The following is a 16196-nucleotide window of genomic DNA, read 5'->3' as shown; positions in this document are numbered from 1 at the left end:
TATTCTGTATTTTCTCTGGCAGGAAGTGACGCTGAGCAAAAGGGGCTGAAGTCTGGTGATGAGGTACTGCAGATACAGGACTCGGCTCTGCAGGGTCTCACACGCTTTGAGGCCTGGACACTCATCAAAGGTCTTAACGATGGGCCGTTTACACTCGTCATCAAGAGAAAAAGATGCGAGTAGAGATTAACTTCATTCAAAGGCACTTATAAGAAAAAACAGAACACATACTGGACTTATTCCAGTGTTCAATCAACTTGAAATTATGCAAAACATTATTTCAAGCCTTAAGGAAATGCCTCCAATTGCTACAAATCACAATTTCTTAAAAGCAGCTTTCCCATTTGTTTTGACCAATGAATTTTCATGACATTTCAATCAGAAAGAGCTATTTCTAACCAATTAAGTATTTTAGAGTTGAGCAAGAAAAAGGCATATTCACTATAAACATTCACATGACTTTTTAGGATTTTTTTTTTACCCTTCCCACTTTCATGAGTTTTGCAAGCCTGGAATTTTAAAATTCCCTGATATTTCCAGGTTTTCAAAGACTGTGGGAAACTCGCTGGGATCATTCAGTTGCCTTTATTGCACCATTCTGCCATTTATGCATTTTACCAGTTGTATGACTTTAATATCTTGTATGACGTGCATGATGTGCATCACTGCATGATGTGGTACGACATGATCAGGAAAGCTTGTTTTTCTGAGTCTTATAGCACATCGCTGTGCTGGTGTTGTACTGTTTACTGTCACGATCAGGGATTCATAAAAGAAAAAAAAAAAAAAAAAAAAAGATTCTTGTCAAATCTGCCTGTTTTGATGCAACGATTTGCACAAGCCTGTAAATAAATACCTTTAGATATTGTATATTTCTACACCATTTCACCAAAGCAGAATGTAAAGAACGTGTCATGAAGCGTTTGCGGCACAGTGAAACAAATAGAGTAACCATTAAGATGAATTTCAATCATTTTTTTTTTCAAAATACTGCCCCTAACAGTACAAAGCTCTAGTTTTTCCATCAAACACAGAAATAATAAATACATTAGTTTGATATTTTCAAAAAAAAATTATCTATTACCTTCTCCAACAGATTCCACCTTTGACAGTTAAGAAATAACTAGTGTGCCGAACACCTCTAGTATTCTGTTTTTTTAGTTATTTCTTTTCCTTTAAAAGAAAAGCCTTAATATATTGAAAATGTGTCAGAACAAAGATGTTTTAAATGTAGTTAAGGTTTGTAATGTCCAAATAAAGTATGATACAAATGATACACATGGTCATCAATCATTTTTAATATCTGAAAACAGAATCTAAAAGAAGAATCAAGCAATGTGTTTGACAGTGCAATTTCTTTTTTTTCTTATTTTTTTGGGTATTAACAAACAGTACACAGATGTCCCATAGTGCAGCTGCACTGAGCAAAAACAGAGAAAAACATGTTTGAAGTCAACATGAAATAACAACTGACCCAATTTTAATGCATACTCATAGTGTGTGATTGATTAGAAAGATAAAAGAAATTTCTTCACAAAATGTACTAACTTGCTCCGCCTCTAAAATGACAATCATTTGCCTGCATTCTGATTTGTACTGCCCACTTTTACAATCCTATCAATTTCAGATAGATATAAAATAAATTTCCACTAATCAAAATGTTATATTCAAAATACATAATTTTACGCAGAAGTAAAATGGTCGACTTCAACAAAATGAAAAATCTGGAATCAAAAACCCTGGCTTGACAGTGGAGCGATTTGTCAGATGGCACACTCTGATTCCTAATGGAATGTAAATCTGTGTTTTATTAAAATATTGCACAATACTACTGAAGGCAAGCACACACTCCTTGCAAAACGGATGTAAAATCTAGATCCCCAAAATAATCCTAAAATGCACTAGAGTATATTGCTCATATACAGTACGTAAAAATAATTGAAAAAGCACAGAACACATCTCCAGGCCACGAGCATGCGTTCACAGTTGTTTCACTGACGGCGTACAGGCATAAAAACACAAAGCACCGACTGGTTAAGATGTATGTCAGGATGGACAATCGTGCAGCTGGACACAAAACAGCAAACGGCAATGAAAGATATAAGAGTCAACAAACAAGACATACAACACTGTTCTCTCTGAGGTTAGTCATATACATAGCATCAAACAGTCCCTTTGTCCATGTGCAAATTAGATTACAAGCAGAAATGCAAAGCCAAAATGGTATTAATTTCTTCTACAACTATGGAAAAAAAAAAAAAAAAGTATTTTTTCATGCTTTTTTGGAAGGCTTGGGCAAAATTCTGAATTCAAGAATCGACTCCCTTTCGATTTACGAGCGAGAATTTGAATTGAATTAGCCACACCCCACACAATTTAAAATTGGAATAGAATTTGAATTCCAATGACAAGAAGTGGAATTTACTCAACTGACATTCAAAGACACTGAACACATTCAATCAACAGAAGAACTCATTAGTCTAAGACAAAGTTACGGTTATAGTTAATTTATTAAATATGTAATCTCATTAAATTATATATATAGAAAAATTTTACATTTAATTTTAAATTTTAGTCAGGTAATTGTCTAATTCAACTTCCTTTAATTCAAATTCTGCATCCTGTTCTCCACTTCAATTCAAATTCAGGAAATCTATTGGAATTTCAGTTATTCTTAATCTGATTCTGATTCCACAGAATTCCACATGCGTAATTTGTTCCTTTCAAAGAGATGTATGAAATAATACACAATATTTTCCATTCATCCATTAGCATTCCCAGTTCTCTTAATGGCAGTTGCTCGGCTGGCAGTCCATGGATTCTTTTGAATGGCCATCAAAGGAGAAAAAAGCTTTATACTGGTTACAGAATCACCAGCAGAGGCTAATGGGGTCATGCTAACCAGCTAAACCTTAGTGTTGCATCATAACATAATAACACGCCTCATTATAATTCTGTCAAGATTGTTCTGGCCTTCTTTTAACAGCCTCAAACATACAGTACACAATCTCAGTTATGTTAACTGAGAAGAGCAGCAAATGCATTTCTTCAAATATGTCTGAAGATACTCATCTGTCAGTAAACAATGAATTTCAAAAGCCATTTATGCGCTATAACATCACTATTCAAATATAGAAATACTAGGTTTCAGCATATCTAACATCCAGACTTGTGATATAAATGCATCCATCAGGAGCTCAATTATTCAAATAAACCCAGATACATGTCATAAAATATTTGACTGAGATTCTAAAAACAGCTTATTAAAATAAGGCTTTGTTCCAAAAACTAGAGAACTGCCTATTTAGGCCAGACATCAAAGGTGTGCTCCTGACAGCAGTTTCAAAAAGTAAGCAGCAACCTTGTGTTGTCTTCTAAGATACCTCTATGTTAAGGATTAGTTCACTTCAGAATTCAAATTTCCTGATAATTTCCTCACCCCCATGTCATCCATGATGTTCATGTCTTTCTTTCTTCAGTTGAAAAGAAATGAAGGTTTTTGAGGAAAACATTCCAGGATTTTTCTCCATATAGTGGACTTCACTGGGGTTCAACGGGTTGAAGGTTCAAATGTCAGTTTCAGTGCAGCTTCAAAGAGCTCTACATGATCCCAGACGAGGAATAAGGGTCTTATCTAGTGAAACAATCGGCCATTTTATAAAAAAATAAATAAAAATTTAACCACTTTTTAGCCACAAATGCTCATCTTGCACTGCTCTGCAATGCGCCACGCATTACATAATCACGTTGGAAAAGTCACACGTGACGTAGGTGGAAGTACCGAGCAAGTCAAAGACTAAGTCAAATGCCCTTTACAAAAAAAGGCCCTACTGCAGTATTTCCACCTACGTCACACATGACCTTTCCAATGTGATTACGTAATGTAATGTAGAGCTCTTTGAAGCTGCACTAATTTGCAATTTGGACATCCACTATATTGAGAAATATCCTGGAATGTTTTCCTCAAAAACGAATTTCCTTTCGACTGAAGAAAGAAAGATAAACATCTTGGATGACATGGGGGTGAGTAAATTATCAGGAAATTTTAATTCTGAAGTGAACTAATCCTTTAATGCCAAACTCTGTTCAAATCAACTGTGAGTCGAGACTCCCTTTTGTTTCACGTAGCACTATTTGTATGACACACACAAATCGTAAAGTAGAAAGCAAGGTCCCACTAGGTTTTACAATGGAGCTGTAAAGTCTGAAAAAATTAACCATATTTGAATGAAATTATTTTCAAATTTATCATCATGCTACATTATAGGATCGCACCCCAAAAAAAAATCACCCTGATGGAATAGCTGGACTGGCAGAGCATGATGCTAGCAACACCAACATCATGGGTTCAATTCCCCTGAAACAAACTGACTGATAAATGTCACAGTACGTCACTTTGGATAAAAGCATCTGCCAAATGCATAAGTGTAAATGTCTATTGTTTGTGCAATAGCTCCCCATTTGAATCACTAGTTTTTAGAATTAATGAAATAACATGGTAAACCAAATGTTCCAGTACTCTATACCTATAAAACGGACTATGTGCAAGTGTGTTTGGACATTTGTACTGTAGCTATCGGAAGAATCAGGATTAAGGTCATTTCACTTTCCACCTAAAGCTTGATTAAATGCAAGGTGTGTCAAATTATCAAAATATTCACATTTAAGATTAAAGGGGGACATTTTCTCTAAAGTGTCATTGGTGCTATTTCATTGATTTTACAGCTTTGGTCAGGTTGCTGTAAAACTCTACCATACTAGAGGGGAAAAATGATTCGACGACTGAACGTGGAAGTAAACCTCCAAGATCCGTCTGGAAAAAGCTGAACAGCTGTGTTTTGCCTGGTTCCCTACAGAGAGAAAGAAATGGGATACTTAAAACATTTTATGCTACTGATGCAGTATTGCATGAAAAAAAAAAAAAAAAAATGAAATGTAATTTTTTTGTCTCCATCTGCTGTCTGATATTTGAATTACATCAACCCAAGGTACTTTCACTGAATGGCATGCTTATTTTTCTGAGAAACTTACCCAGGAACTGGAACACAAAAGCAGCCACACGGGTAGTTGAATCCTCTGACAAAGCCGGGTTGAGGAGGACAGTTTGGATGGCTTACATTGGTGGCTATAAAACAATGAAAATGTGATTATCAGTAACAGCATTATTAAGATCAATATCAGGTCTTATGTTAATGGAAAAATTATGCTTTTCACAACAAATTCTGTTTGAGAATAGTGTTGGATTCAAATCCAATTAAAGGAGGAAGGCCATAACACTGCATACCGTTTGATGACACTGTGCCATCCTCATAGCGTTTAATGGAAATGACATCAACAAAATCTCGAGGTGATATAATGCCCATAGCAGCCGAAGGCGTGACGGTCCGGCAGATCGAAACATCCTAGGGAATGAAAATGAAAAGATTTAGAAAGGTATAAATATGCCGTTTTATCTCTGCATTATTCACTAAATCATTGCAATGCCATGTGAATCTCAACGAAAATAAGAATGACTAAAGGCAAGTAGTTTCACTAGGGTCACCAAATGAAATAGCAAAAATAATGACAGGTCTCCCAGACACTCCTCCTGTCTCCTCCAAACTCACGTTATTGGTTGAGCCAATGTTGCTTTCGGGCTGGTTTGTAAACTCAAACAAATAGACTGACGTTTGGAAAGCGCCACACTTTTCAGGACGTCAGCCAACAAATGGCTTACTTATAGTCGACTGCACACTGGGATATAAAAGAGTGAATTTCTTTCTTCTGCTGAACACAAAAGAAGATTTTTTGAAGAATGTCTGTAACCAAACAGGTGATGGGCCCCACTGACTTCCACTGACTTCCTTTTTTCCTCCTCCATACTATTGGTGCCCATCAACTGTTTGGTTAACAATATTCTTTAAAGGGGATCTATAATGCCCCTTTTCACAAGATGTAATACAAGTCATCTGGTGTCCCCAGAATGTGTCTGTGAAGTTTCAGCTAAAAATACCCCACAGATCATTTATTATAGCTTGTCAAATTTTACCCTATTTGGGTGTGAGCAAAAACACACCATTTTTGTGTGTGTCCCTTTAAATGCAAATGAGCTGCTGCTCCCGGCCCACTTTCCAGAATAGGGCGGAGCTTTAACAGCTCACGCTTCCTTTGCTCAACAGCAAACAAGGCTGGAGAATCTCACGCAGCCAAAATGAGGATTGTCAGTAACGGTGTTCAGCCTTACATTGTTCAAACCGGAGTCGACACTGATGGAGAGACTCAGGAAGAAGTTACAACTTTTAGAATGAAACTGGACGTTTCTGAATGGTTAGTGGATAAATTTATGTAGTTGCTGTGGAGTTGATTCAACTCATCCACTAGCATGTGCCGTCATGTTAATCTTTTGTGCAAATCCATCGTTGAATTGACCCTCGTCGAATCCATTGTTGAATCGACCCTCGTTTGTGAAGCAGTCCGGCGTAAAATGACGGCATGGTAACAACACTCTACTACAACAACTCTTCCTCTTCTCTAAAGCAGCCCAACATGGCCTCGCCCCTTTTGTTGAGTGTTCTCGGGAGCGGAGTTTATGTAAATTTTGGGGTTTGTGATGTCACCCACCCGGGAAGAAGCTTGTTGTAGTCCCTACCAGCCGTTTGTTGTAGTCCTTAAAAAGCGATTTCCGTAAAAGAAAATATCTCCCTTTGCATTGAACTTTGAGTGTCGTAACTCTGCAGATGTTGTTTATGCTCAAACAGCAACATTACACACTAACTAAAGTTAAAAAAGTGAAATCATAATCAACCACCCCTTTAAAATAACTTTTGTGTTCAGCAGAAGAAAAAAACTCATATAGGTTTGAAACAACTTAAGGGTGTTTTCATTTTTGGGTGAACCATCCCTTTAACTTAAAAAGTACATGCATCACCTCTAACAGTCTAAAGCATTGTTCCTTACACACCTAGCTGAAAGAGGAACTGGTCAGACCATGAGATTCAACTCAACGATCTGCTTATATATGGGTGTGTATTTGTGTTTATCTTACCGCAGACACCTGCTCAAGCAGCTCAAACTTCTTTATATTCGCATCCCATTTTACACGAAGTCCATTGATTTCAGGTTTCAAGCAGTCCCACACTTTCTCTGGACTGCCATTGACAATCCCCTCCCCCTTATACCTGAGAAACCCAAAGAACACACAATCACCGCTCTGGACAAAGGTTAATGTCACTGCTGTCGTGATGTTTGCACATGATGTCGACAGCGTGTGAATGCTAGAAAAAGATCCTGAAATATAGCCTACAGATTATAATGTAATTGCAAATACAAAGAAAAAACTTTATATGACTGCACTATGATCAGACCATGAGATTTCACTTTGCATGTCACTTTTTTTTGCTATATATAATGTTTATTATGCACAATATTACATTATTGCAATATTACACATTTTGAACATTCATTAGATTTTCTGTGTTTTTTACAGACTGCACAACACTGTTTTTGATATTGTGTCATGATTAGGGATGCACCGATATGAAAATTTTGGCCAATACCGATAATTCTTTATATTTGAAAGCCGATAACCGATATATTGACCAATAAATCTCAATCCAAATTTTTTATATAATTTTTGAGAGCCTGATTACAAAAACACAAGTTTTACCGTTAAAAGCCAAGTCCCAAGCACACAATTTTAATGTTCTCATTATAATTTTATGTAGCTTATATGACAGACTTGCGCTGCATATGTTGCACTTAACTGTACTTTCCTTTTTGAAGTGATTTCAATCATATTTGAAGCAATTCAAAACCATCATGGTGAACAGTGCACATCTGAAGTGTCTCAGCTGAAGCAAATAATCCATTATTTATCAGCAAAATTTTCTTATTGGGCCGATAACGATAATATTAAAAATGAATACATATTGGCCGATACCGATATTGTGGCCGATATATCGTGCATCCCTAGACATGATGGCAATTACAGCAATCCTTTGTTTCACAAAAATAAAAATTTGCTACTGATTTCATCTTTATATTAGATGGGAAGTTTTCTGAGAAGGGGACAAGTCTAAAATAATGAAATTCTTGTCAACCTAATGTTTCACATTAAAGAACAACAAAGGCTTTTGTATGCAAATTTAAAAATGTTTACTTTTTTTAAATGATTAAAAAAAGTTTCTCTAATAGAAGCAGTATTTCATATATGACATAATCATGGCAAATATATAAAAAATATTTAATTTTGAGAACATTATACCAAAATCCACAATCCAATCTTTCAATTCTTCATGAAATATAGCTAGACTTCTTAAAATCCAAGAAGTCAAAACCGACCCTAATAGAAGACTAATCTGGTGATTACGCCAATTAAATATTTGTCAAGTAAAATACTTTAGATCTGAGAATAAAGTACTTTAATGAAGATATTAAACAGAATAAAGCAATGCATATTCAACAGAAAAATGTTAAAAAACTCTTTATCAGGGATTATTTTTCATTCCCTGATAGCATGAGCATTTATCTCATTCTCAGACTAAATTATGTCCAATTTTATGAGTGTACAATATTTGTCATGCATGTTCTAGTGCCAGTCAGCACATATGACGTCACGATGACAAATATGCAAGATCATGTAATTTACGAATTTATACTTACACATATCCCGCGAATTCACAAGATGGTCTCCAGTACACCACAACATCATTCTAGGAAGAAAAAACAAATAATAATAAAAAAAAATCCTTTGTTTAAAGACAAAAAAAGGGCAAAACATGACACGAAAGACAGTTCTGTTAAATACTTACAGTTTTCTTGCATGTTTTCCATCCGGACTCGTCTTTTCTGTAGCTCAAGAGACGATCTTCCACTGATCTGGCCGTGTGTATATAATCCATGACAATGGACCGTGTGTAGTTTTATTTTATATCGTATTGACTTGTCCTCTAACAGCAGATGTTTTCACAGCGTTATATCGCGAGCGACCGGCTGCAACCTTCTGAACAGTGTAAATGACACGGTTTACCTTCGATTCTTCCGAGATCTTTCTTCAAGTACATCTAATATCCATAAACTAACAGAAGCTACAGTTAAATCCGCCAGTTTCTCGTGTAACATACAGAGGTTTTCAGTTCATTCATTAGTTTCAGATGATAAGAGTGACTGTCATATCGTGACTGCGACAGATAATAATCGATACAGTTCAATAGTGATCAAAGACACGCTTCAATTACACATGCGCGATCAAAATAATAAAACAAAGACAATTAACCCGTCTATTGCCACAAAATCATCACAATTTTAAAAAGGCCACTTCCTCAGTCTGGAGATCGTCAGACAAATGTTGCATTCTGGGAATTGGAGTTTTCTGGGTCGATCCTGTTTTATAGTATGTCCCTGTTTTGTCGTATTATTAAATAAAATAGACTCGCTATTTAAATATAAGTGAATATGAGGCCATTTTAAATAATTACGCTACTTTAGTTTGAAATAATGAGATCTATAATAAATAAGCTATAGAGTTCTGATTTGTGGTACACCAAGTTGGGTTGAAAATGGACAAACCCAGCTATTGGTTTAAATGTTTGCTCAGCTTGCTGGGTAGTTTTATTTAACCCAACTATTGTTTGAAAATTGCTGTATTGCTTTCTTAAAATGAATCCAAAACTGTTGGAAATTACCATGTGTGACCCTGGACCACAAAACCAGTCATAAGGGCTAATGAAATTTATACATCATCTGAAAGTTGAATAAATAATCTTTCCATTGATGTATGGTTTGTTAGGACAATATTTGGCCGAGATACAACTATTTGAAAATCTGGAATCTGAAGGGTGCAAAAAAAAATCAAAATATTGAGAAAATTGCCTTTAAAGTTGTCCAAATGAAGTCCTTAGCAACATATATCCACTCACAAAAATAAAATTGATATATTTATTGTAGGAAATTTACAAATTATCTTCATGGAACATGATCTTTACTTACTATCCTAATGATTTTTGGCATAAAAGAAAAATAGATAATTTTGACCCATACAATTGCTGGCTATTGCTACAAATACAGGTGCTGGTCATATAATTAGAATATCGTGAAAAAGTTCATTTTTTATTGTAAATTATTTTAAAAAATTAAACTTTCATATATTCTAGATTCCCTACATGTAAAGTAAAACATTTCAAAAGTTTTTTTTTTTTTAATTTGTTGATTAGAGCGTACAGCTAATGAAAGTCCAAAATCCAGTATCTCAAAATATTAGAATATTTACATTTGAGTTTCATTAAATGACCATCCCTACAGTATAAATTCCGGGTATCTTTTGTTCTTTGAAACCACACTAATGGGGAAGACTGCTGACTTGGCAATGGTCCAGGAGACAATCATTGACACCCTCCACAAAGAGAGTAAGTCACAGAAGGTCATTACTGAATGGGGTGGCTGTTTACAGAGTGATGTATCAAAGCATATTAAATGCAAAGTTGACTGGAAGGAAGAAATTGGGTAGGCAAAGGTGCACAAGCAACAGGGATGACCGCAAGCTTGAGAATACTGTCAAGTAAAGCCAATTCAAACACTTGGGAGAGCTTCACAATGAGTAGAATGAAGCCGGAGTCAGCGCATCAAGAGTCACCACACTCAGACATCTTCAGGAAAAGGACTACCAAGCCACTTCTGAACCAGAGACAACGTCAGAAGCATCTTACCTGGGCTAAGGAGAAAAAGAACTGGACAGTGAACAGTGGTCGAAAGTCCTCTTTTCAGATAAAAGTAAATTTAGCATTTCATGTTGAAATCATGGTCCCAGAGTCTGAAGGAAGACTGGAGAGGCACAGAATCCAAGCTGCTTGAAGTCTAGTGTGAAGTTTCTGAAGTCAATAATGATTTGGGGGGGCCGTGACGTCTGCTGGTGTTGGTCCATTGTGTTTTATCAAGTGCAAAGTCAATGCAGCCATCTTCCAGGAGATTTTGGAGCACTTTATGCTTCCATCTGCTGACAAGCTTTATGGAGATGCTGATTTCCTTTTCCAGCAGGACTTTAGCACCTGCCCACAGTGCAAAAACCACTTCCAAGTGGTTTGCTGACCATGATATTACTGTGCTTTATTGGCCAGCCAACATGCCTGACCTGAATCTATGGGATATTTTCAAGAGAAAGATGAGAAACAGTCGATCCAACAATATACAGATGATCTGAAGGCTCAATAGTGCCTCAGCAGTGCCACAGGCTGATCACTTCCATGCCACACTTCACTGATGCAGTAATTTGGGCTAGGAGCAAGTCATTTGCTGTAATATGTCCTGCCGATCAAGTATTGAGTGCACAAAAGAACATACTTTAAAGAACTTGAACTTTTCTGTTTTGCAAATCCATTTTTTGATTGATCTTAGGAAATATTCTAATATTTTGAAATACTGGATTTTGGACTTTCATGAGCTGTACGCTCTAATCATCAAATTTTAAAAAAAAAACTTTTGAAATGTTTTACTTTACATGTAGGGAATCTAGAATATATGAAAGTTTCATTTTTAAAAATAATTTATAATAAAAAAAATGAACTTTTTGATGATATTCTAATTATATGACCAGCACCTGTATACCCGTGCAACTTATGACTGGTTTTGTGGTCCAGGGTCACATTTATTAATTTGTTTAATAAATGAACATTTATTAATAAGTTTAATGAATAATAGTTATACAATCAACTTTTACTAAATTGCTTATTAATAAATGTTCACATTTTGATTATTATTGTTGCCTCTAGTAATTCTGTCTGATTTTTATTTTAAAACCCATTTTGGGTTCATTTTAAGCCAGACATACAATAATTTTTAAACAAAAGTTGGGTTTAATAAAACATTTTTTTGGGCAAACATTTAACCCAACTGCTGGGTTAAAAACAACCCAATCACTGGGTTTGTCCATTTGTCCAGTGATCCCAAAACATTATCCATTATAACCTTTGATAAAGTTTCAGAAATCATTCAAAACTTCAAAAGGTGGCTAAAACTTTAAGTTGACAACCTCATCTAAAATAATTTCGTAAATGTTATGAATTATGAAAAGCTCTTGTGCTTGAATGTGAGAAAATATTTCTGAAAGAGTTCCATTGTCCTTCATGGAAATACTTCCTCATATTACAACACAATATTCATAACCCTCCTGGACTTAAATATAGATTGACGTGATGCTTTTGTTTACACATATCCTACGTCATACAAGACTATTACCACACATTCCGGATTGTAAACAGTTCATAAATGTAATAATTCATAAACTGGCCATTGAAAAACCTGCACACTCAACCTCTTAATCTCAATAAACATTGATATTTAAAGTGTTGAGGTAATCATAAGTGCTTATAGAGGGAACGCTTGTGCAACCTTTTAACTTGTCGCTCATGATCATCTGGATCAAGGTCACAACGCTCACAGAGATTTACAGGGGGAAAGTGTTCAATACGAGTTTTTCATTGGCTGACTGTAAATGTTTATATTTACTACACAACCAATCTCAAATACAAGGTTACAGCCTTGAATTAGATAGTGGAGTCCAAACTTTTTTTGAATCAGCTTTAATGAAAATCTACAGATACATGCAAAGTACACTTATACAGATTGGCCATTTCTTTGTGCTTTACAAGGCAAACTGCAACTTTCATAGAATAAGCCTGTAGGTATTGTACTAAATGGCTCTGTTCCAAAACCTAGTAAGCTGCCTTGCTGTCTGCTACCTACATGAGCAGCTGCCTTGTTAATGAGGGATCCTAGCTACAACAGGACTTCATAAATGACTGATATGGAACGCTCTATGTAGGCAGCAACTGGCGCTCAATGGAGTTTGTGCATGTTGCTAAGCTAATGGTGCAATTTTTCTAAGTAAAAACTGAATGAAAGTCCATTATTAATTAGATAACTGTATTTCCAGAATTTAATGAAATACACTATAATTTGGAGTAACCATTTCTCTCAAATCCATACATCATCTTGGATGGGTTTATGCTGCTTGGAGTTTATCATTTACAAACATTTTTAGTCATGTTGCATTCCAGACAACTCGCAACTCCACACTTTAGTTGCTGTCATCTTGAAAATGATGCTTCTCAGTGAAGTTGAGGTTTGATCGATTTGCTCTGAATGAGTTGGATGTCCAACCTCAAGCACAGTTCCAGTGGTTATTTTCAAGTAAGAGGTGAGAGAATAGAGTGGTGCAGGGATGACATTTTTGTTGGCCAAAACTCAGAAACGTGTTAGCATTTTTGCACTTCCGTTTCCATCATCCTGAAGTCAATGGGTTTTAAATTATATTTTCAAGATATTTTTATGTTTTATTCTACAATATAAAATGCATTAGTAATACCCACTTCTGATTTTTTTTTTTTTTTTTGCTTGTCTTGAAAAAGGCGGTTTCTAACAAGTGGTTAAATGGGACTACAGAGGATGTCAAGGAATTTAAAGATCATCATACCAAAAGGTAAACTCATCTACTAACTAATCCGCTTTCTCAGCCTCGTTGTGTTTGCTTGTTTATTAAGTTTTTACGCCATGTTAGCATCATGGCTATTTACATGGCAAACAAAAGGTCAATATCATCCATAAAATTTACATTATTATATAAAACATTTCAACTTAACATAAGATAGGAAATCTAAAATACATTTAGGTGATACATTTTGAAATATTCCATGAAAGCATGTTTCTCAATAAAAGTGTTTTCTAGCAGCATCATAAAAATTACAATTCAACAGAATATGCTTAATAGTCAAAGGAACTTTACATGAGAGACACAGAGGAGGAACTTCGCCTATTAATAAAAAGCCATGGGTAAGTCTTGAGTGCCCCAGTCTACACCTAGTGAAGACGACTTGATCATGTCTTGATTTGAAGTAATGGAAGGTACTTCTTTTTACACCAGGGTTTATTTCATACAGCTTATTATTTTTATTTTCATCCCATTCTTTCTGTCACTTGTTAGTGATATATAAATCAATTGCTGGTTTAAAATCAGAAGGTGGTCGTTGTGTTTGTAACCGAGCACCTGCAAACTATAATAGCACACAAACTTTCAGGGAAAATTGTTGGAAACGACACAATCATGCAACCGTCGTGTAGTTTCTTTCTAACTTTACTTATACAAATTGTTAGAAGTAGAGTGTTCATTTGTGAAGATTATCGTTATGAAAAAAAAAAAAAAAAAAAAAAAGTGTAAGAATCATAAACTTAATTTCTACAATAATCCTATGGAAGCTTGTTTCCACCACTGAATAAAAAATAGAAAGGTAATTGCGACTTTTTATCTCACAATTCTGACTTTTTTCCTCAGAATTGCGTGATATAAACTCACAATTATGTGTTAAAAAGTCAGAATTGTGATATAAACTTTTTTTCTCAGAACTGCGCAATATAAAGTCGCAATTGCGTTATAATCAGAATTGAGAGTTATAAAGTCAGAATTGCGAATTATAAAATTGTGAGATATATCCTCGCAATTCTTTTTTTTCTCAGAATTGTTTATATTTTGCAATTCTGACTTTATAATACACAATTGCGAGTTATAAAGTCAGAATTGTGAGATATAAACTCGCAATTCTGAGAAAAAAGTAATTTGGACTTTATAACTCACAATTGCACAATTCTGAGAAAAGCCTTTATTGTGAGTTTATATCTCATAAGAGAGAGAGAGAAAAAAGGCACAATTACCTTTTTTTTATTTTTTATTTAGTGGCGAAATCAAGCTTCCATAATAATCCAAAAAACAACGGAAAAATCCTAAAGGGAATTTGTAGAGGGAACCAGGACGATGCCAACTTCTAGGCTGGAATACAAAAACACATCATCACTCCAGCACTCTATTCCAAGTTGGGAATTCCTAGTTGTTTGGAACAGTGCATTCTGGGAAAGGATGCATATGATGCTGCATTGATGGTATCTTAGAAGGCAGGATAATAATGCAACCTACCTTTTGAAATAGTCTTCGTATTTGTGTGCGCCTACGAGGCCTTAATGCTTCCTATGTAGACAGTTCACTAGGGTTTTTGAACAGAGCCATAATCTCTGTTTTAGATCTACACAGGTTAAACATTGGAGCAGACAAGATCATTGGTGCCAGACGCATTGAGTTTAATGCTGTTCTTGGATTTCTTTTTGGTCAGCTTAGCACTGGGCTTCAGGTACTTGTCCTTGTTGTGAATGACCTGGATGTACTGGTCCGTGCTGCTGTTTTGTTGGTCGCTACTAGACGCCAGCGATGCCGAATCTGACTCGGTCAGCGAAGGCTCCACTTTATGCTTGGTCTTGGGCTTGACATATTGTTCGCCATACCTGTGAGCCAACTCTGGGCCTCGGATGTTTGTTTGAGAGCAAGGGTGCGAGCCATCGTCCACCCAGTCGTCTTCCTGATCGTCCTCTTCTTCATCGCCATATAAACCCTGCTCCATAGATAACTGACTGTTTATGGCATCGCCAATGTAGAACCGTGCGGTCTTATGGAGGTCCGACAGTGATCGTGGACGGTTCGATCCCCTCCTTGTGCTGCTCTTCGGATCTTCCTCTACCTCCTCCTCTTCCTCGCTGAGGTGTGGCTGGTGGCTGCGGTGAGGGGTACGAGGAATGTAACACTTCACATTACGTGGATACAACTCTACAATCTCAGTCGGTTCATCTACTAGGCGGTAATGTCTCGGTACGCGTGTAGTGGAGCGCACAAGCTTCTTGCGAGCTTCATGTTCGTTGACGATGACGTAGCGTGTCGTGTGTGCTCGGCGGCCCACGTAGCTCTGAGCCGTGATTACGCCGGGCTCATTGTGCATGGGCCGGAGGGTTTTCCGAAACACTGGGTCGGAATGGATGTTCTCGCCATACCGTGTGCATGGGTTGTAGGCCATGTTGTGGTAGGACTTGGAGCGGCAGGAACCGCTGGTGCTGCCCAAGTATCCAGAATGCCTGGATATCAGAGAATGCAACATGTGACATGAATATGTATGGTAGTATATATTCACCCTACCTTCCATAAACTTGAGAAACAAAGACATTTTCCTTTATGATGCAGCTTGCAACTTATGTTAAAGAAATAATTCACCCAAAACTCCATTTTTTTTTGTCATTTACCATGTCGTTCCATGACGTGTATTGTTTTCTTTCTTTTGAGAAACAAAAAGATTTTAAGCTGAAACTGGATGGTGATTTATGCTGTCAAGGACTAAAAACACCATAAATCATTC

General features: G+C 36.2%; 3 protein-coding genes across 6 annotated transcripts in view; 1 reads left to right on the top strand and 2 right to left on the bottom strand.

The window, feature by feature from the left end:
• Nucleotides 1-1274, top strand: part of il16 (interleukin 16) — a 40710-nt gene extending 39436 nt beyond the window's left edge. For all 3 annotated transcript variants that reach the window (XM_051899278.1, XM_051899279.1, XM_051899277.1), the window contains one exon: nt 23-1274. In XM_051899278.1, coding sequence (XP_051755238.1) covers nt 23-183 — 161 coding nt within the window. In that variant the 3' untranslated portion in view covers nt 184-1274. The remainder of the gene's footprint in view (nt 1-22) is intronic.
• Nucleotides 1275-1276: 2 nt separating this feature from the next.
• Nucleotides 1277-9339, bottom strand: stard5 (StAR-related lipid transfer (START) domain containing 5). Its single transcript, XM_051899316.1, has 6 exons — nt 8790-9339; nt 8641-8690; nt 7025-7157; nt 5285-5402; nt 5032-5125; nt 1277-4850 (listed from the first exon to the last, which is right to left on the bottom strand). The coding sequence occupies exons 1-6, from the start codon at nt 8877-8879 to the stop codon at nt 4706-4708; spliced, it is 630 nt and encodes a 209-aa protein (XP_051755276.1). The 5' UTR covers nt 8880-9339; the 3' UTR covers nt 1277-4705.
• A 4817-nt stretch (nt 9340-14156) lies between these two features.
• Nucleotides 14157-16196, bottom strand: part of LOC127516408 (transmembrane channel-like protein 3) — a 32705-nt gene continuing 30665 nt past the window's right edge. For both annotated transcript variants that reach the window (XM_051900989.1, XM_051900988.1), the window contains one exon: nt 14157-15918. In XM_051900989.1, the coding sequence (XP_051756949.1) occupies nt 15051-15918 (868 nt within the window). In that variant the 3' untranslated portion in view covers nt 14157-15050. The remainder of the gene's footprint in view (nt 15919-16196) is intronic.

The sequence above is a fragment of the Ctenopharyngodon idella genome, chromosome 7 (genome assembly GCF_019924925.1).
Source record: "Ctenopharyngodon idella isolate HZGC_01 chromosome 7, HZGC01, whole genome shotgun sequence".
In the NCBI taxonomy this organism is placed as follows: Eukaryota; Metazoa; Chordata; class Actinopteri; order Cypriniformes; family Xenocyprididae; genus Ctenopharyngodon; species Ctenopharyngodon idella.
The sequence above is the reverse complement of the archived record's forward strand: the minus strand, read 5'-3'. Positions and strand labels throughout refer to the sequence as shown.